This window comes from Penicillium concentricum (assembly GCF_028827145.1).
Source record: "Penicillium concentricum strain IBT 3081 chromosome Unknown utg000001l_segment0_segment0, whole genome shotgun sequence".
Taxonomy (NCBI): Eukaryota; Fungi; Ascomycota; class Eurotiomycetes; order Eurotiales; family Aspergillaceae; genus Penicillium; species Penicillium concentricum.
Genome location: NW_026622754.1, coordinates 2,723,655 through 2,747,235, shown reverse-complemented (window position 1 = coordinate 2,747,235; position 23,581 = coordinate 2,723,655). Strand labels below are relative to the sequence as shown.

The window sequence follows — 23,581 nt, the reverse complement described above, 5'->3', positions numbered from 1 at the left end:
AAAGCCAGGGACTATAATAATAGGTACCGTCTATCGTTAACATCCAAGGATTATTCCAAAATGCTAAGTTTAGAATAGGCGCCCTCTCGGGAGCCAGATATAAAGGAAACTATGCATTCCAGGTTCAAAAAGTCGAAGAATGTTGGGAAGCAAGTTTACTAGCGAACACCTCTTATCTCACCCAACCTTGGAAGTGTTTCTCCCAAAGGACGAAGGTCAGTGAGATGTGTTCTGTGGCAGCAAATTGGGTATTTGCTTCAGAAGACTATTTGCCGCCTAGAAAACCGGCAAAGAATAGGCTGTCTGCACCTAAACATTGAGCAAGTCTTCTTCAAGCTTCTTATCTACCCTGAGGCCAAAAGTTTCCTATTCGGGTAATCCTAAAGATTCATCCATGGAGATCTGGCTTGTCAGGGGTGATCAGCAACGGAAAGACATCAAAAATACTAACATGACTAACAATGTGAGGGGAGAGTATTCAAAGAGCTAACTCCAACAGAAACTAAACAATACCACATAGTTGGTCACATGTCGTTCTGGGCCAACTTGTCGAGACGTGCACTCATATCCGCATATTTGGCTTCAATATTGTGGCACAAATTGCCAGAAATGAGACGGTCGGGTTATCGATAAACCCATTCAACTGCCCCGAGGTTGCTATGTACAAAAACACTGCTGCCCCTGGGCCACCCCTCCACAACATTTGTGATTTCACTTCCATCCTCCCCTAAACCATCCTCCTCGTTGGCGACGTGAGATCTCTCCGCGATATCTCCATTCCACTCTTAGTAGGATGGAACATGCACCGCTTGCAGTCGTGTAAAGACATCCCGGCTACGTGCGCCTCCTCCACGCCCCGTGCCAGCCGCCTTCACGTCATTCAATCCCGCACCGAGCTCACGGCCCAGCCAGCAACTTCCCCATGTAAGCCCTGCATCAAGATGTTCTCCGACTCGGCGCATGCGGGACAGGTCATCGGTCAAGATCACAGCCCCCATTCCGTTGGAATTGTTATTGCACAGCCTGACCACTTCTGCTTCTGTATCGAATGAATAAACAGCGGCCACAGGCCCAAAGATCTCCTCCTGAACTAAGCGACTATTAGGGTGTATGTGGCTTAAGACTGTCGGACCGACCCAGAAACCATCATTCGGAGCTTCCTTGGGGATCTCACCAATCTCAAATATGACATATTCTTCACTGGCCTGAACAAGGCGGGATCGAATCTTGTCGTAATGCTCCTGAGAAACGACTGGACCAAGGTCTCTGGCTACCTGGTAATTCTCGACGACAAATCGGATTAGCTTGGCGAGAAAAATCTTGTAAATCGATCGGTACACGTAGATCCGAGAACCGCCCAGACAGAGCTGTCCACTGTTTTCGAACGCCGCGTAGGCTGCTGTAGAAACTGCGTCATCGAGGTCAACATCGCCAAAGACTAGGGTTGGACTACTGGCCCGGATGTCGAGAGACAAGCGCTTGTGAATGTCAACCGCAGTGTCCTTTCGAATCTGAATTCCTGTTTCGGTCCCTCCAGTAAACGAAACTCCCTGCACGAGGGGCAATCCTACCAGAGTCGAACCGGTGTCAGGTCCATTTCCGAAAACGATGTTCATCACACCAGGTGGCAGCTCGGCTTGGAGGAGCACTTCGGCAAGTACTATTTTTATGGTAAGCGCAGTTATTCAGAACACGAAAGGATCCAATCACTCACAAAAGGCAGTCATGCTAGAGTGTTCACTTGGCTTGGCCACACCCGTACATCCAAATGCAAGGCAGGGGGCAATATTTGAAGCTAAAAGGTAAAACGGCATGTTTGACGAAGTGATAATCGCGTAAACCCCGACTGGCAATCGGTGTTCGTATGTCAGGGTGGACTGTTCTGGTGCTCTGTTAAGATGCACCGCAGTATCCTCATCATGCAGTATGTATCTGGCAAAGTATCTAATAAATGTTAGATCAGCTCATGTGTAGAAGGTGAATGAACGAACCGGAAAATTTCAATGGCACAGTCAACTTCACGGCGAGCTCGATTGAGCAGTTTGCCTTGATCAATGCTTTCCCATACCGAAAACATCTCCTTCTTCTCTTCCAGGATGTTCGCAATCCGTAGCAGAAGATCAGATCGCTTGTAAGAAGACGTTTTGGACCAGGTCTTGAAAGCCCGAGATGCCACATTGACGGCGTATTCAACGACGTTCTGGGGACTAAGAGGCAGTTTCAGCAAGATATTGCCCGAGCGAGGGTCAAGCGAGTCGATCCATTCCGATGTGTGCGAACGATCAAGGAATTTATTCTCGATGAAATTCTGAAGACGAAGATGCTCGTTCTCAGAATTGGTGACATAGCCCGTGGCTCGGCCGATGGTGTCCAGCTTCCACAGCGTAGAAATGGTGTCCATGATCAATGTCGAAGCGTAATGAGAGGAGTGCAGCGTGCCAACGCAGGTTCACCCGCGCGTTCAAAGAAATGCCTTGTCTAGTAAAGTATGATTGAGATTAGAATAATGTTTGTTTAGACTCATTGATACAGGAACATACCTGGTGTGGATGTCAGTCTGACTAGCATCAGAGGCTTCAAGAGAGGTAATTCTCAGAAAGCTTCTTGTGAGATCTGTGAGAGATTGTTTCCTTAGGGAAGACGCGTGACAGACGCGAGGTGCGAGATACCTTGAGACCAACAAGTGCAACGAACTATAACCGCCTTGTTATATGGCAAATTTTTGGCGGTGAAATAATTTGATAATATACATATCATCATTCAGCGCTGTTCAGCTTGGATTTGTAGTTGATTCTGCATAAACAGGCCTTGGGATTTTGCATTTCCAACAATCAGGTCCTATACCTACATCCGGTGGTGGTTACTGTATTGGCATGGAATCAGATTAACTGTGAAAGTAACCGAGTAACTTGAGTTTAACAATTTATTGAGAGGAATGAAGAAGCCCTGAACTGAGAAAATAGCATATCGAGGAGTCTAGCCATGCATACTATTAGATACTTTACGTGGTTTCACAACCGCGACAGCGCTACTTGGTGGCTATGGTTCAAGTTTAATCGCCTTGGTCCGAAAGTTGACCTGAATAAGGTTGAGATATCTCACAAATCTAGATAATTTTACAACAGTTTTGTTCCCATTGCCGTTCTCCTAGCCACGCTTTTGCATTGGTAGATCTTCGAATGGCTTTTAGTCATTTCGCTTCATCCATCGGTTTTATTAGGTAGATGTTTATCCCCGAGGGCATAAAACAATAAATAATACACTCTTAGAAATGTCTATCGCCACTATCTATGGGCTATAGACAGAAATAAATTCACGACGTCGACATATACTAGCACGTGGTGCGGACCAACCTTCCCTTTTAGGAAGTACATGTTTCCCCAGGTTCCTATTAAATTCAAGACAAACACAAGTTCCTCGACCCTCCCCCCTCAGTGGCTGAGCGGGTTGCTCTGATAGCAATTGCCCCCTCCCCCCTGTTAGTTGGAGTCCAACTCGCGCAGCCCATGATCAAAATCTTTTTCCACTTATGCATTCTCAACCCCTCGGGGTTGGGCGTGGCCTAGGCATAGTTACTGGGCATGGGAGATATCACCACTTTTTTTTGAATCTTTAAATGTCTCTCTTATGACTTGATTTACTCATTGTTCCTTTCTGCCTAGATCTTGTTTTAAGAGGTGATCAAGGAATATTATATTTTAACCTTTATATGCGTACTAACACGTGATATGGACCCGACCTCAAATACCCGAGGCGACCAGCCGAGTGTCCACAACATCTCTCGATCCGATCCTCCCTGAGCCCAGATGCTCCTTGCTGTGGTGGAGTTTTACTTTCGTGATCTCACTGTACAATGATATCCGGCCAAAGGTCTGCCCCCTAGATCAAATCCTCACATTCTGATTTTTCTGGCAAGATAATCGGAAAGCCGTGTCCTAAAGCAGTGACTATAATGCTCTCAGGCAACTACTTAGAAAATGAGTTTCTCCATGCCCGACGGTTTAGTTGAACGACTTCCAGCTGTTCGAATTATTAGCTGTGAGATGAAGCTGAGAACTACAAGCTACCATTCATCCCGTCAAAGGGAGAGGTAGTAGGGGTCCACATAAAGAAACATTATCTGCTTTGTCCGTGACAAAGCCAAGGAAATCCACACATAATACTCATATGCTTTTTGTTTCTTTGACTGTCTGAGTCTTTGACAATCTATTCAATCTGGTGTGCTTCACAATGCCTTTGTTCAAGTTTATTTTGTTGCTTGTGGTTTTTATATGTGCTTATTTGCTTAAAACACCCTGTTGTCTATTCTAGTCGTCATATCATCTATATCCTGCAATGGCTTTTAAATATCCCCAATTTGAGCCATATGGGGATAAGCTAATCCAATGGATGGAAAATGTCAATGAGCCCGGATGCCCAATCCCCATGAGTACACTAAAATCGGAGACTCTACAACGGCCTCTCTGGACCAATGAGTATGAAAGAGAATGGTTATCACCAGCATATATCGCCTCTATTGTGGGACTTGGTCTTCCAGTTGGAGATCTAATTCCACATACTCCAGATCCCACAGAGTCCCCGTCTTTCCGGCACTCGATCATCAAGACCAAAGAAGGGATTACAGCAGTGGTCGCAACGATAGGACCAGGCGTTTTTTTTCTCTATTCTATGAGAAGACTTCATGGGTCGAGCGATCCGTACGTGTCGGAGCTTATAAAAATTGCGTATGAAACGCACTTTCGGTTGGATAGTCTGAAGCATGTCTTTATGGGTGAAGTACAGGAATGTGAAACTGAGCCCTTTATTGAGGAGCATATCTACCCTTCCCGTATAGGGCTTAGCTATCCTTCTGCAAAGACTCAAACCTGGAATCGCTCTTCACCCGAGTTTAGCGCTATTATGGGTACGCCTGTGGGTAAGGTTGTTGCATATTTTATTCTAGGTACTTATGGCCAGGGTGTCAAACGGATTGCACGAATTGCTACTTTCCATACTGCTCTTGACCTTCACAAACTACATATTCGCTTCGATATTGAGGATGTTTGAGGTCTTTGTTGATCACTTCCTTCTAGGGATTTGGCTGGATGTTGAAGATCAGACAAAATTTGCTAACTTTATTCGCTATCGATTGAGATGGACGGGAGAGACTAATTATATTCAATTCGATGTTAAAAGTGTATCAGAACCTTACATTTGACCAGAACCTTAAATTCTTAAGTAGCTTATTCCATGCTACCTTTTCAGAGCAAGATTAGATCAGTAAAAAGACCCTTTCCTACGGTCTGAACGGAAGCAGTATTGACATCATTGTACATGCTTATCAATCTACGGAATCACAAAGTGTAAAAGATGTAATAAGATTCAATGTCTTTGTCTTGGAACTAGTATCTGCACCTAACTACCACCAACACATGGCATTTCCAGTTGCCAGTGCGCTCGACATCTCCTCCATGTTGCCTGATGGCTCGGGAGCCCGAGATGTCACCTTTTTTACCTTCTTCCAATCCCATTTCTTGTTCTGGATGTACCCATGCCCTAGAAGTCTATCTTCCTGTCCACAAATCTTTGTAAACTCGTCAAACGTGACGGTGTTGTCAAGATTTGCGGGCATGACGGCTCTTTTCAGATCATAGGTCAGACGGTCATAGAGCTCGTTCTTCAGACACCCGAAGCGCGTTCTGTTTGCACCAGACTTGTACAAAAACATGCATAGGAAGGTATGGAAGTCGTCTGTGGGCTTCATTTTTGGTCTGTCTAGCCCATTGCAAGCTTCAGTTGCATCGTTCCGGTCGCCGAACCTCCATTCAAGGTCATCGAACATGTCCTGGGCTTTGGTATACGGATGCATGGCATCCTGTCGCAGACCAGCGTTCAAGTACACATGGGCTGCTCCAGTGGTTCGGGCTGCAATGTAGATCATTTTGTGCTTCTCAGTGGGGTAGTGGTCGGCGTTGAAAAAAGTTTGCCTTGCATGTCAAGGAGCCAGCTTTCAAAGGGAGAGTTCAGTCCATCGTCCAGTTTTTCGGGATCCGGGAGGGTGGACTTGCTGATTCGGGGCTCAATCTCCCCTTCAACACTCTCAGCAGCAAAGTGAAATCGATTGGATTGGTTTTGGTTAGGGGTTTCAATGGAAACAACCTTCGGACCCGTGCGAGTTTGTTGTTGGAGTGGGAGGCGGCGAAGTTCCTCGGCGTAATTGCTTGCCTCCCCAACCATACAATCATACCCCATCTTCAATTCCTCGTGTCGAGCTTTCATGTACCCGGCCGAGTGTTCGGCTTTGACACCCTCAGGGCCCTCAGCCACGGCACGAGCTCGGTGAGCTTCAAGTCCATCGTTGGCGTGCTTCACAGTCTGTTGCTGGAGTCTTTCATATTCCGCCTGGGCAGAAACAATTGTGTAGTAGACACGGCTCGGATCATGCTCAACTCACCGTATGAACTTCTCGTAGTCCGCAACACCCTGCTCCAGCTGTTGAATCCAGGACGGATAGACACAGAGAGGGGGGTTGTAGGAGTCTTCATCAACCCCAGGTTTGTCAGGATCAGATAGAGCGGGGTTAGTGTTGAATACCTGGTCCTCGGCGCCAACGTGCGACTCGCCTGTAATAGTTTTCTTTGCCATCTTCGCAGGGTTCTGATCGATCGTAGATCGAGTCTCGGGCCAGTCAGGAGCAGGTGGGGCCAAGGGCTTCGGTTCGGGCCGAGTCTTGGCGTGCATGGGTGGAGACAGGTCAGTGCAGTGTGCAGGAGATGAAGATGATGCAAGAGATGATAAAAGAAGAAAGAGGGAGAGAAATGAGGTCTGATGATCATGTGGATTTATATACCTGGTCTTGTTTGCTTTACTCGGTATAACATCAAGGCTCCGAGCATTCAAAATTGATTGAGATTGGGGTGTTTACAGCTATGTACCATCTGATTGAAGCGGCCCCCGATTTACAAGTCATGTTATTTTGAACATCCTGTTTCATGCACTCTTTACTGTTTACTGTTCTGGCCTTCACACTCTTGTTCTGTATTGAAAGGTTACGAATATTGGCAGTCACTTCTACATACAGAGCCAGTAAACGACAGAGACGGGGACAGGATAAGGGATTATGAAGCGTACAATGAAGACAGTCGTTGGATCTGGGACATATAGCACCCTGTCTCTTATTTCTCGGAACGCAGTCTCCGGGCGTCCGTGAGATACCCTGCATTATGTATCATCGAGCACTTACACGCGGCAGGAGACAGTGAAGAGGTCTTGGAGACATGACGTCTAAAAAAAGCCATGCTGACATACCTACCCCATGCTGACATACCTACCAATGATATTTTGGTACTAGACTACGACAGGTATCTGGGTCTATCGCGCTAACCTATTTACAAGGCCTTATACGTAAGCATGAGATTATTTCTCCATTTTAAAGCGATAGTTTTCTGAACTCGATATATGCCCTACTCTAAACACCTATGATATCTAAATCGCTCGTGCATCCGTAGAGAAAAGTCTAGCATTACTATGAAAACCACTGTATTATCATCTTTCTATCGGACTTTTTTTAACACTAGGGCATGATACTAACGAGCATTATGATTCATGTTACTTGTGGTTGATCTTTTGTTACTAGACTTTGATTCATTGTGTGATCTTTCGACTTAAAAAAAAAGGGTACATATGCATGACGTGCGATAATTTATGCTAAGACCAGTTTTCACACTCATTATTTAATTGGAAGCACCGTTCTCCCGTTCCTTCAACGTTTCACGGAATTTGGGAAGCACGAACCGTCCATAATCGATGGCGTCGTTAAGATTATCATATCCTCGAATAGAGATAAGATCTGCCCCAAGATCAACATAGTCAAGAAGAGACTCGATGACAGTCTGAGGCGATCCAACCAATGCAGTGGATGCACCACGTGCATTCGTCGCGGTAACAGTAGGATACCATAGAGCCCGGTCCTGGACCTCGCCACGAGCAGCAATATCAAGAAGTCGCTGAGATCCTGCATTCTGCGGGGGTGGCGCATTTGGAGGAGTCTTTCCTTGACCCTTTGCCGTATTGACATTCAGAGCATCGAGGGTCTTGTGTGCCTTGGCCCAAGCGAGGTCCTCAGTCTCTGCAATAATAGGACGGAAAGTCACCCAGATGCGAGGTCTGTCCGAGTCCGGGCGGCCGGCCTTTGCTGCCTCGGCATAGATGCGATCAATCTGGTCCTTTGTTTCTTTCAAAGGTTCACCCCAAAGTCCAAAGATATCAGCCAGGGAGCCTCCAATGCGGTATGCTTCGTCTGAGGAGCCGCCGACGGAGACGGGAATTGGGCCGTTGGTAGGGCGAACGCGGTTGCTGAATTGCTTGAACTGGTAGTATTCGCTGTCCCAGTCGAATGGCTCGTCGGATTTCCATGCACGGCGGAGAATCTTAATGTAGTCTTCGAGACGTCCGTAGCGTTCATCCTTGCTTAGGAAATCGCCTTCCTTGGCTTGTTCTGCGTCACTGCCGCCTGCGATGAAGTGGACAACGACGCGACCGGAGCTGAGTTGATCGAGTGTCGCTAGTGCCTTTGCTGCGACTGTGGGGTAAAGCGTGTTGGGTCGCAGAGCAATGATGACCTTGAGCTTCTTGGTCACAGACAAAATGGTTGCTCCAATGGTGAATGGATCATATGACGAAGAGTCGTAGGGAACCAGTGTGTAATTGTAACCGTAATCATCAAGATTGCGAGCGTAGCGAGTGAGGTACTCTGGATCAATCGAGGCGTTGGGGATCGGAGCGATCTCCGTAGATGCGTTCGGGAACGTGACGCTGATGAATTCCGGCATAGTGACTTTTTCAAGCTTTGACTTTCTTGATTTTCTTATCAAATACTGTTTCTTTTCTCAACTTGTGGCATATCAATCTTCTTTAATACTTCAGCATCGCCGTATCTCCGAGACGATTTGGCATCTCAAAGCATGACGCAAGATGGTAAGCGATTGCGTCTTAGCACGCAAGTCGATAACTATATTTTTTCCCGTCAGATCAGATGTTTTACTTAGATTTCCCTACTAATTCAAGTAAGCGCTATTCCTTCTGTCGCATCAGTAAGCAAAGTTATGATAAATAGAAGGTATTGCGCCAGTATTGCGCAAGATGATCCATGAGAATCGCAATACGATGTTGACTAGGACCCGCCAGGTAAGCCTATAGAAAGCTGGCCGAGATCGCAATTCAGTTACGGGGTTAACTTGTAAAGATCTTAAGCCCCTAGATAACGGGTTTGCCGGGATTCCGTTCATCACACGATCATTGGGACAATCTTCGTGATATAGTCCTGCCGATATGGACGGACACCGAGGTAGTATTGCTTCTTCTTTTACCACAGCTGCCAGCCATTTCAAGTCTCTATCCAGGACTTTCCGCAAACTCCAGGGTTTACAAAAAATTTGGCGGGTATATAAAGTCTCTTCGGCAGCAAGTAAGATATATATCCCGAGATGGCAGGGTTGTTCCAAATGCAAGTGGAGCGTGTCCTTTGGGAGTTCTCCTAGCTATCAACGAGTTCTACCACAAAGCAGTGCGCTATGGTTTGTTATCTATGAGTCTCAGCCGAGTGCAAATAATCGACAGTCGAAGTTAAAGTTGGGGTTCATCTGCCCTCCAGGATTGGCGAAAGACCCGGCAAATCGATTAGACCTTTGAGACCTCCCCAGTGTCACTCCGCCGTTATTCGGATTGAAGTTTTACTTTTAATATCCACAGGTACAGCCACTGCCTTTCGAACACCGGCATCGGCATATTTTATACACCTTGTCGGACTGCCTCATGAGGCCTCGGGGCCTCGCATGGACAGATCATGACTCAGCATTGTATATTTACAACCTTGGAAACCGGTCTCATATGCCACCCTCAACGCGAATCCCTATAGGCTCTATCGATCAGGGACGTATTGTTTTGGATCTTGAAATGCCTCCAATTTGACATCATTGCTATGCTGAGGCCAATAAGAAAAGTGGTTAACTTGTTGAGAGGCGCATGATAAGACGCTAGTCCCAATCGGGATCCTACGTCATCGATGAGAGATGGCTTATATCCTCGACATCCTTCACTTTTCTATCTTCCTTTTACACATATTTCCATTTGAAGAAAGTTACTACTTTAAGCCAGTCATTATGCCACTCGTTGTTCCAGGAATCAACTCCTCAATGGGCGATAAGCCCGAGTGGCTCAACAAACTCATGGGAAAGACGATTAGCGACACCAGTAATGAGACAGTACGTCACCTTTTTACACATCGTCGAAATCAAACATGATATTCTGACTGTTAGCTAGTCCTTTGCGAAGAAAGATCTTCCGGAATCTCATCGGATATTGAAGCCGGGTGACATGAAGACCCAAGATCATAATCCGAACAGGTAATGCCTTGCAAAGTGCCATGAAGTCAATATGTTACTGACAGTGTATGATTGAATTAAGACTCAATGTCCATGTTAACGATGATGGGACTGTCCATGATGTGAACTACGGTTAGAGCTAAGATAGAATTACTGGACCTTGACCCGAATCATAACAGAACCAATTTAATATCTATTGCATAAAGTCTATTGCTGTCCTCATAATACCATCTTGGTAAACTCACTCAGCCTTCCATCTCAGTAGAGTAAGCGAGTGTCGCGGGAACTTATACAACCCACTTCCATCCCAGGTGGACTCCTGGATCGCCACTTCTTCCTTGCCCTTCATATTCGTCACGAACAAATCGCTCGCCGTGACCGTGAACACAGAAACCTCTCCCTGAGGCCCCTCGACCCGACTTTCCAAGTCTTCAGTGTCATGAATATTCACAACAGCAACATTGACAAACCCATCATCGCCGAGAGTAGCACTGACATCAAACCAGGGCGTATCCTTGACACTTCGAACCCACTTGGGAGATGTCTCACCCTCGTACGTTCCACAGGAGACATGGCTTCCAACGGTCCAACCGCGCATGTATCGCGAGAACAGCCAAAGCGGCCACCAGGTCGTCTGCTTGGTAATTCCCTCCGGAGTGGTCATCAAGGGCGAGATAACGTTGACAGTCTGCGCGATACACGCCATGCTGACATCCTTGCTCTTTCGGACAAAGACGTTCAACCAGACGGCTACGGCGAGCGCGTCGGAGAGCGTGTAGCTTTCTTCGGCGCCTTGGCTTCCCTCTGCGCGGATCGGATCCCAGACGTTCCACTCGTCGAAGCAGATTGTCGGGCGAAGTTGTTCGGGGGGAACTTGGTTTTCAACTCTGGCGAGATCGATCAAGGAGGAGGTGATTTCAATTGCGCGCTCGGCTGCTAGTGGTGCGGTCACGTTGGGAAGGTGGGATGATGAGGATGTGTAAAGATGGATGCTGTGCATGTCAATCAAAGGAACTGAACTGGTGGATAGTGCGGAGTGGGCGGGCACGAGACACTGGTTTAGGGTGTAGTAATCCCATGATGCAGTGCCATCTTGACCGCAGAGGATCAAGATGAGGGTGGGATCCAGGAGTTTAAGAGCTGAGGAAGTCATATTAGCGCGACTTCTTTGCTGCAATGAAACGGAGTATTACCTTTGGCCCATTGAATTGCCTTGTGAGAATATGCTTCTTTGGTCATCTGCTCCACCTGCCAGGGACCCCAACACTCGTTTCCGAGAGCCCAGTACTTGACCTACTCCGGTTGTTAGATTGTAGCTCAACAAGTTGCACTCATTTGAACATACATTGTAAGGCTCCTCACGGCCATTCTTTCTTCGCAGGTTGGCATAGTAAGTATTGCCAGTTCCATTGCAGTATTCAACCCAGCCGAGGGCTAAATCCAAAATCAGTATACCATCATGTCACAGTGGAGTTAAATAAGAATATACCTTCATCCAGAGTACCGGTACCAAAGTTAAAGCAAAGGTACGGCTCCGTGCCTAGAGCCTCACACCATTGCATGAACTCATCAGTGCCAAATTGGTTTGTCTCGGTTCCGAGCCAAGCAAGTTCGGGTCTGGCAGATCAACATCAGCAAAGTTCTAGCAAAAATAGAACATGAGACATAATCATACCGTGCTGGCCGCTGATCCTTAGGACCAACACCATCAAGCCAGTGATAGGTCGCGCAAAAGTTTCCGCCGGGATACCGAACGACAGGGATGTTGAGCCCCTTCAACGCCTCCAAAACGTCCTTGCGGAATCCCTTCTCGTCTGACAGCGGGTTTCCGGGATCATATATGCCACCATAGATACACCGTCCCATATGCCTGCGGAACTAGTTAGCCCATGTCACCAAACTGGAAGGTCCGAGATGTCTTACTCGGTAAAGCCGGCATAAATGTTCGGGTTGATCTTGGAAATGCGCCTGGATGGGTGCACGGAGATGAGAGGCGTCTCATGATCCTCCAACTTGGTAAAGGTCGTCATTTTTTTGTACGTTTGGAAGTTTGTTTCTACTGTTTATGTTGGCGGCGTCTGGCTAAATAGGCGATTTAAACTGGGATCTGGTTCACAAGGGAAATGTGTCCTTAAATCCTGAGGTGATTCAATGACAATTCAAGCGAGAATGTCTCTGATCACAAGCGATTTATGTAAATAACCGATCGTTTGGTCCCTTGAAGCGGCAAAACTCCTGCGGGGAGAGGGCCGGGGAGAATCGAGAGAACTTGGCTTTCTGTATTTAGCGCTAGTCACTGTGACCGGAAAAACGAGGCGAAGCCCTTGGTTACCTTTCCAAGTCAATTAGTGGACAAATAAAACCAATCAGGTGACAGTTTCCCTTCACGATACCGGTATGGAAGAAGGTTTGGAGATCTTCCGTCAATCACAGACGAGATCCTCCGCCACATCTCTTTGCCAATTCCTCGCGTATTAGCTGGGAAAATCAACCCGGACAATTTCTATAGAAACAATATATCAAGCGATTGGTGAACTCTCCGCATTTCCCCTTAACCTTGGAAGAGGCTAGTGCAGTTTAAGCCTTGACTTCCATATGCGATTCTCCGAAGTAGTTCTGTCTCCATATGTCCCCTCGGTATATGTAGAGAAGCTCCCCCGGAGAATGAAGGACATGTGGAGATAGATCTTCAACCCCATATTCCTCTATATATCCACTTCTCAAAACCATGCGTCTCTCGCCGTCATGGTACCAGGTATGAAGGGACACATCCCATTAAGAAGCCCGAGCTAATGATTTGATATAGTTCCTGGTCGGCGTTTTTGCGTCTCTTGGATCATTCCTGTACGGATGTATGTTCTTCCAACCTCCCTTCTTGATAGAACGGAATCTGATATAATCGCAGATGATCTGGGTGTTATCGCTGCCGTGCTTGTCTGTGAATCATTTGAAAGCAAATTCGAGGCAAATGATACCCAAACGTGAGTCTCGCGTATATGAAATTATCGAAAATATCTAACGACTTTTCAGAGGATTGATCGTGTCTCTATTCACCGCTGGCGCATGTATCGGTGCCGGACTTGCGGGTCCCAGTGGTGATTACCTAGGAAGACGACGAACCATTTCATTGGGATGTTTCATCTTCACCCTGGGAGGTGGCCTTCAAACCGGTGCGGTAACAATTGACTATCTATACAGTGGACGATTCCTGGCCGGATTAGGGTATGTGATCTTTCCGAACACGCCACTCAAATAAACACTAACATTATTAGCGTCGGTTTCCTCACAATGATGATTCCTCTCTACCAAGCAGAGATCTGTCACCCCAGCATCCGTGGTCGGGTTACTTCCTTGCAGCAATTCATGCTCGGTATTGGAGCGCTTTGTGCTGGATGGATTGGATATGGAACGTACACCGGCTTTGCAGCATCTGACTCTGCACAATGGCGACTACCTCTCGGTTTGCAGATTGCTCCTGCGGTGTTCTTGGGTGTTTTGATCTCTTTCTTCCCCGAGGTATGTCTGGCTTCGATCATATAAACTTCAATGATTTAACGGTTCTCTAGTCGCCTCGCTGGCTCATCGATCACAATCGCGCCGAAGAGGGATTGCGCACATTGGCCAAGCTCCATGCTCATGGAAACGAAAACGATGCTTGGGTCCAGGCAGAGTTTGCTCAGATTCAGGAGAGCATCACGTTTGAGCATGAGAACGAGGCAAAGTCTTATCTCGAGTTGTTCACCAATCGCTCCTCGTTCCGTCGACTGTTCCTCTGCTGTGCATTGCAAGCTTCGGGACAGATGACCGGTGTATCCGCCATTCAGTAAGTGTACAATGATTTACAACCACTGTTGGTCAAAATACAAGCACTCAACTAACATATTTCGTTAACAGATACTACTCACCCCAGATCTACGGTCAAATCGGTATTTCCGACGAAGACACATTGAAGTACCAGGCAATCAACTCCATCATCGCATTGTTCGGACAGTTCCTGTGCATGATGTACATTGATCGCTTCGGCCGACGCTGGACTCTAATCGGCGGAAACCTGGGCAACTGTCTGACCTTCATCATTGCAACTGTGCTACTCGCACAGTTTCCTCCATCAACCAACAACACCGGCGCTCATTGGGGCTTTATCATCATGACTTGGTTGTACAATTTCTCCTTCTCCGCAACCTGTGGTCCTCTGTCCTGGATTATCCCCGCCGAAGTGTTCGACACTCGCACACGTGCCAAGGGTGTCTCGATTGCCACTATGACTTCGTTCGCTTTCAACACGATGATCGGTCAGGTCACGCCCATTGCAATGACGAAGATTGGGTATCGTTTCTATATCCTCTTTGTCGTTTGCAACTTCACCAATGCCCTTTTCTTCTGGCTTTTGCTTCCTGAGACAAAGCGCGTGCCGCTCGAGGAAATGAACCAGATGTTCGTCAATGCCCCTTGGATCGTGCCTGGAACTCGCAAAGAAGAGTATATGACTCATGATCTGGAGCGGAAGGTTGAGGAGCAGGAAGTGAAGCAAAATGCGATGCATGTTGAGTAGAACAGGGTCATAGGATGACTTTGCAGGGGACGTTCGCGTTGCATGTGTGGATAGTTCAGTTGATTTGGTGTTGAGATACAATTGTGAAGTGGTTACATGTACTCATGGAGTGAAATGTAAAATAGAAGAGTGGACACCCGGCTCGATTATTATCGAAGCAATTGCAGCATACGACAGTTTTGGGGACCACTAGTTTTGAATCTGGTTGTCTGAATATATCAGTTTTACAGTTTCAGCTCATTCTTTGTTTATGGTGTTTTCGCTCTACAGGCAGATGGAAGGGGATATGGAATCAGCATCAAGACACTAAAACCTGAGTATGTTCATGTTAGAGATAATCTATAGATACCGGTGAGATCCCAGTATACTCGTAGAGATATTTGCTTCTTCAATCATTAATTTGATCTAATCATACACCCCTAACATAGATATCTGTGCTAACTGACCCCCGAGGTCATGGATGTTGGCGATCATTCCGAGTCCGAACTATATCCTCCCAATCCAAGCGAAACCGCGGGTGGTTTCGTCGGGCTTTTTGTCTTTAGTTGCCCCTTCTCTGTATCTGTTACCACCTTGGGCTGTGTGACAGGATTTGCGGTTTCGGACGCTGTGACAGATGCAGCAGGCGTAGCTTCATTGGACTTAGAAGTCCCTTGGTCCAGCTTCTTGGTACTTGAACTGGCAGCGCCAGCCTGTTGCTGCGAGTCGTTCCCACTGTGTGTTTCCTTCCCATCAGCGTTCTCGGTAGCTGAACCTTTGCGCTTCTTCCCTGGAATCAATAAGTCCCTCTGTTTATCACGCCGTCTCTTACGAGCCAGCGCGGCCCAATCCTCTCCTTGCACGGGTGTCACATCCGGCGAGGTTGATCCGAGTAGTGCTTTCTGCGCCTCCTCGCGTTGTCGACGGAAGGCTTCAAGCTGATCTGCCGTCTCCTTCTTCACAGCGGCCTCCTGGGCGCGCGTTGACTCGAGAACAGAATCTAGGAAGTCGACTTCGTCTTCATCGAGGGAACGGAATTGATTTCTGAGACGGGATTTCTCTTCAAAAGCTTCTTGTTTGGCCACTGTATAATAACCGAGGAAAATCACCCTAACATGTTAGCCAGATTCCGTGAATGAATTGTCCGCTCATATTTCTCCGGGGCCAATGCAGACGGGGGCCATGCAACCGAGTTGGGCTCACTTTTATTCCGCTCCAATACCTCAAAGAGACTTTTGCCGCCATCCTGCTTTCCTAGCTCGGCCTTCCGCCTCCGCTCTTCCTCCAGCTCTTGTTCTGCTCGGAGCCACTCATCGTCACGCTCGATGGGCTGCTCGTTTGTGCCGGATGAAACGAAACCTGATGACATAGTGATGGGGCTGGGTAAAGTGGTACGGGGAGCACTCGGGTATAATGGTCGGTCGGAATGTGAAATTATCCGGCAGGGGGGCCGGGATGGAATGTGGGGGGCGTGGAATAGACCGAAACGCGGGCGAATGTGTTGAGACCGAGAAGTTTCCGAGTTTCACAGAGAATTCGGAGGGATTGTCGATCACAATTGACAGATATGATTGGAAGGGTCAATAAGAGTGGAAACGTTGCATTTAGCCAGAATGGTCCCTTGGGGTTGAGTTGGTTATACCCTCAGAATCTTCCCCAGGGCTCCAGTATGACGATTTTAAGTGATATATCAAGTGGATATTGGCCAGTCGGGTAATTCTTAATCAACTTCCACGGGCTCTATTTGCCATTTAATAGAGAGGATAATGTCCAATATGACCAATTGCCCCCCCACATCCTCCCCTCCAACGACATCATCGCTCTTGGACCTGCCCACTTTACATCAGGACATTATATAAAGACCACCTCGCCTCTTAAAACATCTTCTTTTTATTCATTCCAAAATATATCAAAATGTCGAACCAACACACTCAGTAAGTCCTTGACTCGCGATACACTTAGATCATCGCACTAACCAATCTCTCTCTACAGGAAGACCTACACCCTTAACACCGGCGCCAAGATCCCCGCCATCGGTCTGGGAACATGGCAGTCCAAGCCCAATGAGGTCCGCGTGGCCGTGAAGGACGCCCTTCTCGCCGGTTACCGCCACATTGACACTGCTCTGGCTTACGGAAACGAGGCCGAGGTCGGTGCTGGTATTAAGGACTCCGGCGTGCCCCGCGATCAGATCTGGCTCACCACCAAGCTGGACAACCCCTGGCACAAGCGCGTCGCTGAGGGAATTGATTCCTCTCTCAAGGACCTCGGTACTGATTACGTCGACCTTTACTTGGTTCACTGGCCCAGCTCCACCGACCCTGAGGACCTGTCCAAGCACCTCCCCGACTGGGACTTCATTAAGACCTGGTAAGTGAATCAATGACCCAAAAATTCATCCATCCAGTGGGGAACCAGTGCTAACTCATGTTCATTACAGGCAAGAAGTCCAGAAGCTGCCTGCCACTGGCAAGGTCCGCAACATCGGTGTCTCCAACTTCGGCATCAAGAACCTTGAGAAGCTCCTGAACGACCCCAGCTGCAAGATCGTCCCCGCCGTCAACCAGATCGAGCTGCACCCCAACAACCCCTCCCCCAAGCTGGTTGCCTACAACACCTCCAAGGGCATCCACTCCACCGGTTACTCCTGCCTCGGCTCAACCGACTCTCCCTTGTACAAGGACCCTACTCTTCTCAAGCTCGCTGAGAAGAAGGGCAAGACTCCCCAGCAGGTTCTCCTCGTTTGGGGTATCAGCAAGGGCTGGAGTGTCATTCCCAAGTCCGTCAACAAGTCTCGCATTGAGGGCAACTTTGATATCAACGGCTGGGAGTTGACTGCTGATGAGATTAACGAGCTCGACAACCTTAAGGACCGCTTCAAGGTCTGTGGTGACGCATGGCTCCCCATCAAGGTCTTCTTTGGCGATGACGAGTAAATATGTCGAAAATTATGAATGTTTTATGAGTACATAGGCTTTAGATACCAAAAGAATGATTTTGTTGTGACAATAACTTTTATATTAAGTACATAAGCTGTAACTAATTATCAAGATAGTTGCTGTACCCAAAATATCTATTTTGGTTGGCAAGAGAAAACGCATGAATCCATTCCAATGTCGTCATAGTGTCAAACATAGCAAAAACATACAAACAAAGCAAACACAAGTATTCTTGGTCACGGGGGTGGCGTCACATAGTGCGGAGCCTCGTGTCTCAGGCGGAGAGATAAGGATCCACACCCCGTCATCAGGCATCCTTCCTCTCTTCAACTGTTCCATCATCTTCATTGAATTATTCGACTCTGAAACATCATCATGGCGCCTTCAGCAGGGCACCTGCTGCTTCCTAAAATATGGAGAGTAGCAAGGTACGTCTCCCCTTGCCTGTCGAATCACAATGGAGCCATTGACTAACATCCTCCTAGGTTTGCCTACGCAAAAGCCTCCAAGGCTATACGTTCCAAACTACCAGAGCCTACACAATATCATCCCGTGCGATATCAACCCGCCTATGCCCGAATCAATCCTAGTCAGCCAATCAGCCGTGCCGCTGCCATCCGTCAAGCCCGCAGTCGCCACTTCTCGACCCGTGCCGCTGGCGCTTTCGCCTCAGCGATTCGATCTGGACTAGGAGCCGATGCCGCTGCCCCTACCCGTAACACTTCTCGCGTTGCGGCGAATATTAGTCGACTCAGTAGCCGTGCACCTTTTGCTTCTACTCTTCGTCCCAACCTGACCGGTGGCACCCTTGGTCGGACTGCAGGAGGATACGCTGCTGGTGCTGGCCGTTTTGGCGGAGCTAGATACTTTTCCCATGGGCCTGCCGCACCAGCACAAGTTATTCAGAATGTATCGCAGGGCGTTCGTGCTTTCTTTCTGTCTGGGCAAAAAGTTCGCTTCGATGGCATCGATCCCCACACTGGAGAGAAGCGGTATAAGTCAGTCAGCACACTACAAGACCAGGCGGAGCGAAAGATTAATGCCAACCTGCACACCGCACCTGGCTCGTTCATTGACTTCCAGGTTTCCCCAACCATCACTGCCCTCAGTGCTGTTGGTGGTGTCGGTAAGCAGGACCGCTCTGCCTCGTGCGACTCTCTAAACTCCGAGGGTCTCATGGATCTGCTTTCTGCCGATTTTGCCCGTGCTCTGAAAGATTTCTCTGCAGTGATGAACGATCTCAAGCGTCTCTCATCACTTGGCGATCTTCCGATCTCCCTTCACGACCGATCGACGATCCGGGTGCGTTTCCCGGGCTGTGATGCAGAAACTGTAGAGCAGCTGTGTTGTGAGGTTGGGATTCAGCGAGGCCGAGTCGCCCAGGATGAAGATTTTGATATTCGCACTGGCGCTGATTTGGCTCTTTTGTTTCCCTTTGCACCGAGCATTGCCACTTCCTCCGACGCGGACTTTTACTTTGACAAAGCCCCCAAGTTGCACTCGCAGCATCCAGCGTATCTTGACTGGCAAGGGATGATGACACCAGAAAGCTGCACGCCACCGTCGCCAGCTGGCAGTCGGGATTCGGGCAATGCCATCAGTTTCGATGATAGTGAGCTATTTGGTGCCAATCCCTGGAAATCTTCGACCAAGAGCTACTCCAGTATCAACATCAGTGAGCTTGGAGATCAGCCTTTCTTCCCCGAAGTCTCCAGCGCTGGCGAACCCGAGAGTAACTCTGCATACGAAGGTGTGGAGGGAATTTACAAGTTCTTGGCTGAATGTGATCAAGCCAAACGTTGACCGGACGCTTGTCTCCTGATCACTTTTATTCGTTCCTCTCTTTTTTCTTTTCCTTTCCCCCCCCCTTTTGCACATATCCCAGTCTGAAACTAGGACTACATGATGATGAAACAGATACCACTCCACTCTTTTAACACCCCTTTCGTGTTATACTTGCTCAATTTAATGAATTTATATTGAAAAATAGTTTTTAAGAAATCAATGTCACTGCATGGTAAAAACCTAGAAACAGCTATGTTATTTCAGCCTGGTCAACTTGATTCAGCCTCTTGGCTATATGGCAAAAGTGTCCTATTAGCCCTTTTTAATTTCCTATGAAATGTACTCGTTTCACCTAACTGGACTAATCCGGCTGAAGAACACGGGTGCGGGGTCCCCGAACAATGTGGCTGTCGAAAGGAAATGGCGTTTTCTTGCATGATCTTAGGCTTCAGGTCATTATCTTGTCTACTTCTCTTAAATTTGTCAAGTGTCTGGTAATGTCCATTTGAAACGGTTTCTCCAATTTGTTTCTTAACCGTGGTTTGTTTAGATATCCTTACCATTCTGACAAGGAACCTCCTCTACTATGGCAGTTAAGCAGCCAAGATGAAGAGCTTAACCTCGCAATGTGAACCGAGCCTAATATGGTCCTCCCGCGCCGAGTCTGGGGAAGATCGACCAGGACTGTCCTGTTTGGGGACGGAGGATCAATTCCGCGGGGGCTTCGAATTACACTATAACCCCTCCCCTTGACCATCTAGGAAATTTATATTGGTTTCAAGGCTGAAGATTAGTTTCTGTTGACCGGTGCATTGTTCCATCTACCCCAGACAAGACAATATTTACCCAGATTTAACCACGCATAGCGTAGAATACGCTATTCTCTGACGTCTCTGTTGTACATCTTTCTTGGCAATGTCTGGAAATGGTCACTTGAACGGAGATAATTCTCATCCTACTCGAATACTTCGACATGGTGTGACATCGCCTTCGGGTTCCCGGGTTCAATCTCCGCAAGGGAGACAAGACGTTCATCTCACTGGGGTATATAAAGAGATCCAATTCCTACATAATTGTTGAAGGCACAGAGCAAACAACCAGCAACATTCACATCCATTCCTTTCAAGACTGCCAATATGCGGTCCTTCATTCCATTGGTGCCTCTGCTGGCTTCTTCCGCAGCGGCGGCTGCTATCGACGTTGCGGCTCGCGCAACTGTCACCACAGCACCTTCGGCAAATGCGAATCCCTTCGAGGGATACCAGCTTTACGTGAACTCGTTCTATGCATCCGAGGTCTCTGCCTCAGCCTTGCCGTCCATGACCGGGGCTGCTAAGGCTGCCGCAAGTGCCGCCGCCGAAGTTCCCTCCTTCTACTGGCTGTGAGTTCATTAAATTGATGTCTTATAAACCCTGAGCAGACATTAATATTCTTTTCCAGAGATACTGCCGACAAGGTGCCAACGATGGGTGAGTTCTTGGCCGACATCAAGGCTAAGAACGCAGACGGTGCTAGCCCGCCGATTGCTGGCCAATTCGTTGTTTACGATCTGCCTGATCGTGACTGCGCCGCTTTGGCCAGTAATGGAGAGTACTCCATTGCTGATGGTGGTGTCGCCAAGTACAAGGCGTACATTGACTCCATCCGCGAGATCCTGGTCGAGTACTCTGATATTCAGACAATCCTTGTCATTGGTGAGTAGAACCTCATTGATTGTTCTAGCGTGAGTCATTGCTGACATTGTTTTCAGAGCCTGATTCATTGGCCAACTTGGTTACCAACATGGCTGTGTCCAAGTGCGCTGGCGCACATGACGCATACCTGGAGTGCACTGATTACGCCGTCACTCAGTTGAACTTGCCCAATGTTGCCATGTACCTCGATGCCGGTAGGAATCCATTGAATACAATTACCCCTCATAAATATGCTAACCATTGATATAGGACACGCTGGATGGTTGGGCTGGCCCGCTAACTTGGGCCCCGCAGCTGAGCTCTACGCTGGTGTCTACAACAATGCCGAGAAGCCCGCCTCTCTGCGCGGACTTGCCACCAACGTTGCCAACTACAACGGATGGTCTCTTGCTACCTGCCCTTCATACACTCAGGGAGATGACAACTGCGATGAGAAGAAATACATCAACGCCCTTGCTCCCCTCCTCAAGACTGCTGGCTGGGATGCCCACTTCATCACTGACACCGGTATGTAATCAAGAACCTTTTAGAGCAGCGACATATAAACTTCCCCTCCACGAGCCAAAGATCCCACGCTGACTTTTCTGTTCCAGGCCGCAATGGTGTCCAGCCCACTAAGCAAACCGCCTGGGGCGATTGGTGCAATGTCATGGGAACCGGTTTCGGTGTCCGCCCCACTACCGAGACAGGTGATGCCTTGGCTGATGCCTTTGTCTGGGTCAAGCCCGGTGGTGAGAGTGATGGTACTTCGGATACCAGCGCGACCCGCTACGATGCCCACTGTGGACTTGGCGATGCTCTTAAGCCTGCTCCTGAAGCTGGTACTTGGTTCCAGGTAAGAGGGCCCTGATTGATGTGATTGCTGGCACAATACTGACGATTTCGCAGGCATACTTCGCCCAGCTTGTGGAGAATGCTAACCCCTCCCTTTAAATTGGTCGAATCGGGTTGGATAGTTGGATAGCCCTGGTGGCCCCAGGACTGCTAGGTATACAGAACGGAGATGATGTTTGATGTCAAGGTTTCATTTTGATAGTGGAATAGCAAGAACCAATTTCATTTTTGAGTTATGAAACAACCATGCGATAGAAAGATTGTACATGAAAGATCTGTATGGTATCTCGATTCATGTCTAATTGACCCTTGCAGACTCTCGCATAGCGACACCCGTATGAAAGTGGTAAACAAATACTGTGGGAAATAGACACGATGGAGGCCGAGTGACAAGTTGCCCTGATATGGCGAGGACCACTCCGAGTCGAGCAGCCTCTTTTCTAAGTCCGGGGCTCTAGTTGGAGAAGAAATGACCATTCCCCCGAGAAAGCGATTCTGGAGACGATGGTCTCGCAGGAAATTTTGCCCTCGTCGTGGGGAGAGCCGTCCAAAACCAAAAAGACCTCCATCCCAGTTCCCGGCGAAGACGACAAGCACTGTGTTGAGCTAAGTATCCACGAGATGTATTGTATTGTCAGTCACCGTAGGGTCTCCGCTGCTACAGAGTATTCTAATCAGTTTCTTCTCATCATTTAGAAACGCATCCGCTAGTACGTCCACTTAGTCTATCACTTTGTCAACAATTCTGCGAGTATCGTCGTCTCAATTACCTCCACATTGGTGAGCCGGCCGTCTTTCACGCAGATATAACGAAGTGATAATATCACGAAGACCATTGCCTGGAGATCCCGAGATAGTGTCGTGTCCCATCCAGACATATCCATATTCACCATGACCCGGGAACCTACCGGCAAGTTCCCTGCAGTGGACTTTCGGAATGGGAGGATATGGATTAGACGCCTCCTTGGGGTTACAGCATGCTTTCCTTGGACCTCGTTGATAACACTGGTCGGAGTGAACATGGATACTGTGTGCGATTGTCAGATCCATTGTCTAGTCTTAGCTTGATGCACTCAGGCAGCAAGATAAAGGCTGCTGTTTGCCTGACTGCAGATTCGTCAAACTTCTCTCTTTGTCCCCGTGGAACATACAAGGAGCTCCATGGCAGTAGGTCGATTGCTCATCTATTCATCTCGGTTGATCCACTTCTGGCTCTCTCTTGTGGCGTAGATTTTGGGCCCATCATAGCTTTCGAAAACCTTCAATCCACTCATATTGATGTGTCTCGATGTATCCTGGATTGTTGTTGTTTCGGATATTGATTACTCCGTGGTACCCGAGTGATAAGGTTCGGGTCGTGGTTGTGAGGGCACAGACCACACTTGGCAGGTTTGCTGTTTATTTGGACTTCATATATGCTCCAGGACTACGATATCA

The 23,581-nt window shown here is 48.0% G+C and overlaps 11 protein-coding genes across 11 annotated transcripts; 6 read left to right on the top strand and 5 right to left on the bottom strand.

The window, feature by feature from the left end:
• Window positions 1-785: 785 nt before the first annotated feature.
• On the bottom strand, window positions 786-2,401 carry N7517_001037 (uncharacterized protein; the record flags this gene model as incomplete). The annotated part of the gene is made up of 3 exons (XM_056718767.1): window positions 786-1,660; window positions 1,715-1,944; window positions 1,992-2,401. 3 exons carry the CDS (start codon window positions 2,399-2,401, stop codon window positions 786-788), a joined length of 1,515 nt encoding a protein of 504 aa, XP_056582902.1.
• A 2,366-nt stretch (window positions 2,402-4,767) lies between these two features.
• Window positions 4,768-5,046, top strand: N7517_001036 (uncharacterized protein; the record flags this gene model as incomplete). The annotated part of the gene is made up of 2 exons (XM_056718766.1): window positions 4,768-4,915; window positions 4,943-5,046. The coding sequence occupies 2 exons, from the start codon at window positions 4,768-4,770 to the stop codon at window positions 5,044-5,046; spliced, it is 252 nt and encodes an 83-aa protein (XP_056582901.1).
• A 352-nt stretch (window positions 5,047-5,398) lies between these two features.
• On the bottom strand, window positions 5,399-5,848 carry N7517_001035 (uncharacterized protein; the record flags this gene model as incomplete). The annotated part of the gene is made up of 1 exon (XM_056718765.1): window positions 5,399-5,848. One exon carries the CDS (start codon window positions 5,846-5,848, stop codon window positions 5,399-5,401), a length of 450 nt encoding a protein of 149 aa, XP_056582900.1.
• A 68-nt stretch (window positions 5,849-5,916) lies between these two features.
• Window positions 5,917-8,810, bottom strand: N7517_001034 (LLM class flavin-dependent oxidoreductase; the record flags this gene model as incomplete). The annotated part of the gene is made up of 3 exons (XM_056718764.1): window positions 5,917-6,412; window positions 6,434-6,708; window positions 7,770-8,810. The coding sequence occupies 3 exons, from the start codon at window positions 8,808-8,810 to the stop codon at window positions 5,917-5,919; spliced, it is 1,812 nt and encodes a 603-aa protein (XP_056582899.1).
• A 1,329-nt stretch (window positions 8,811-10,139) lies between these two features.
• N7517_001033 (uncharacterized protein) lies at window positions 10,140-10,498 on the top strand (the record flags this gene model as incomplete). The annotated part of the gene is made up of 3 exons (XM_056718763.1): window positions 10,140-10,241; window positions 10,300-10,382; window positions 10,444-10,498. 3 exons carry the CDS (start codon window positions 10,140-10,142, stop codon window positions 10,496-10,498), a joined length of 240 nt encoding a protein of 79 aa, XP_056582898.1.
• Window positions 10,499-10,602: 104 nt separating this feature from the next.
• On the bottom strand, window positions 10,603-12,391 carry N7517_001032 (alpha-N-arabinofuranosidase; the record flags this gene model as incomplete). Its single annotated transcript, XM_056718762.1, has 6 exons — window positions 10,603-11,501; window positions 11,555-11,654; window positions 11,707-11,795; window positions 11,851-11,978; window positions 12,037-12,231; window positions 12,285-12,391. The coding sequence occupies 6 exons, from the start codon at window positions 12,389-12,391 to the stop codon at window positions 10,603-10,605; spliced, it is 1,518 nt and encodes a 505-aa protein (XP_056582897.1).
• Window positions 12,392-13,089: 698 nt separating this feature from the next.
• N7517_001031 (sugar porter family MFS transporter) lies at window positions 13,090-14,913 on the top strand (the record flags this gene model as incomplete). Its single annotated transcript, XM_056718761.1, has 7 exons — window positions 13,090-13,116; window positions 13,168-13,213; window positions 13,267-13,342; window positions 13,392-13,583; window positions 13,634-13,877; window positions 13,928-14,184; window positions 14,256-14,913. The coding sequence occupies 7 exons, from the start codon at window positions 13,090-13,092 to the stop codon at window positions 14,911-14,913; spliced, it is 1,500 nt and encodes a 499-aa protein (XP_056582896.1).
• A 470-nt stretch (window positions 14,914-15,383) lies between these two features.
• On the bottom strand, window positions 15,384-16,261 carry N7517_001030 (PSME3-interacting protein; the record flags this gene model as incomplete). The annotated part of the gene is made up of 2 exons (XM_056718760.1): window positions 15,384-15,976; window positions 16,096-16,261. 2 exons carry the CDS (start codon window positions 16,259-16,261, stop codon window positions 15,384-15,386), a joined length of 759 nt encoding a protein of 252 aa, XP_056582895.1.
• Window positions 16,262-16,806: 545 nt separating this feature from the next.
• gcy1 (putative glycerol dehydrogenase Gcy1) lies at window positions 16,807-17,828 on the top strand (the record flags this gene model as incomplete). Its single annotated transcript, XM_056718759.1, has 3 exons — window positions 16,807-16,826; window positions 16,885-17,262; window positions 17,333-17,828. The coding sequence occupies 3 exons, from the start codon at window positions 16,807-16,809 to the stop codon at window positions 17,826-17,828; spliced, it is 894 nt and encodes a 297-aa protein (XP_056582894.1).
• A 378-nt stretch (window positions 17,829-18,206) lies between these two features.
• On the top strand, window positions 18,207-19,634 carry N7517_001028 (uncharacterized protein; the record flags this gene model as incomplete). Its single annotated transcript, XM_056718758.1, has 2 exons — window positions 18,207-18,259; window positions 18,317-19,634. The coding sequence occupies 2 exons, from the start codon at window positions 18,207-18,209 to the stop codon at window positions 19,632-19,634; spliced, it is 1,371 nt and encodes a 456-aa protein (XP_056582893.1).
• Window positions 19,635-20,752: 1,118 nt separating this feature from the next.
• Window positions 20,753-22,243, top strand: cbhC (putative cellobiohydrolase; the record flags this gene model as incomplete). Its single annotated transcript, XM_056718757.1, has 6 exons — window positions 20,753-20,997; window positions 21,057-21,310; window positions 21,367-21,504; window positions 21,560-21,817; window positions 21,904-22,145; window positions 22,199-22,243. The coding sequence occupies 6 exons, from the start codon at window positions 20,753-20,755 to the stop codon at window positions 22,241-22,243; spliced, it is 1,182 nt and encodes a 393-aa protein (XP_056582892.1).
• Between the last annotated feature and the right edge of the window lie 1,338 nt (window positions 22,244-23,581).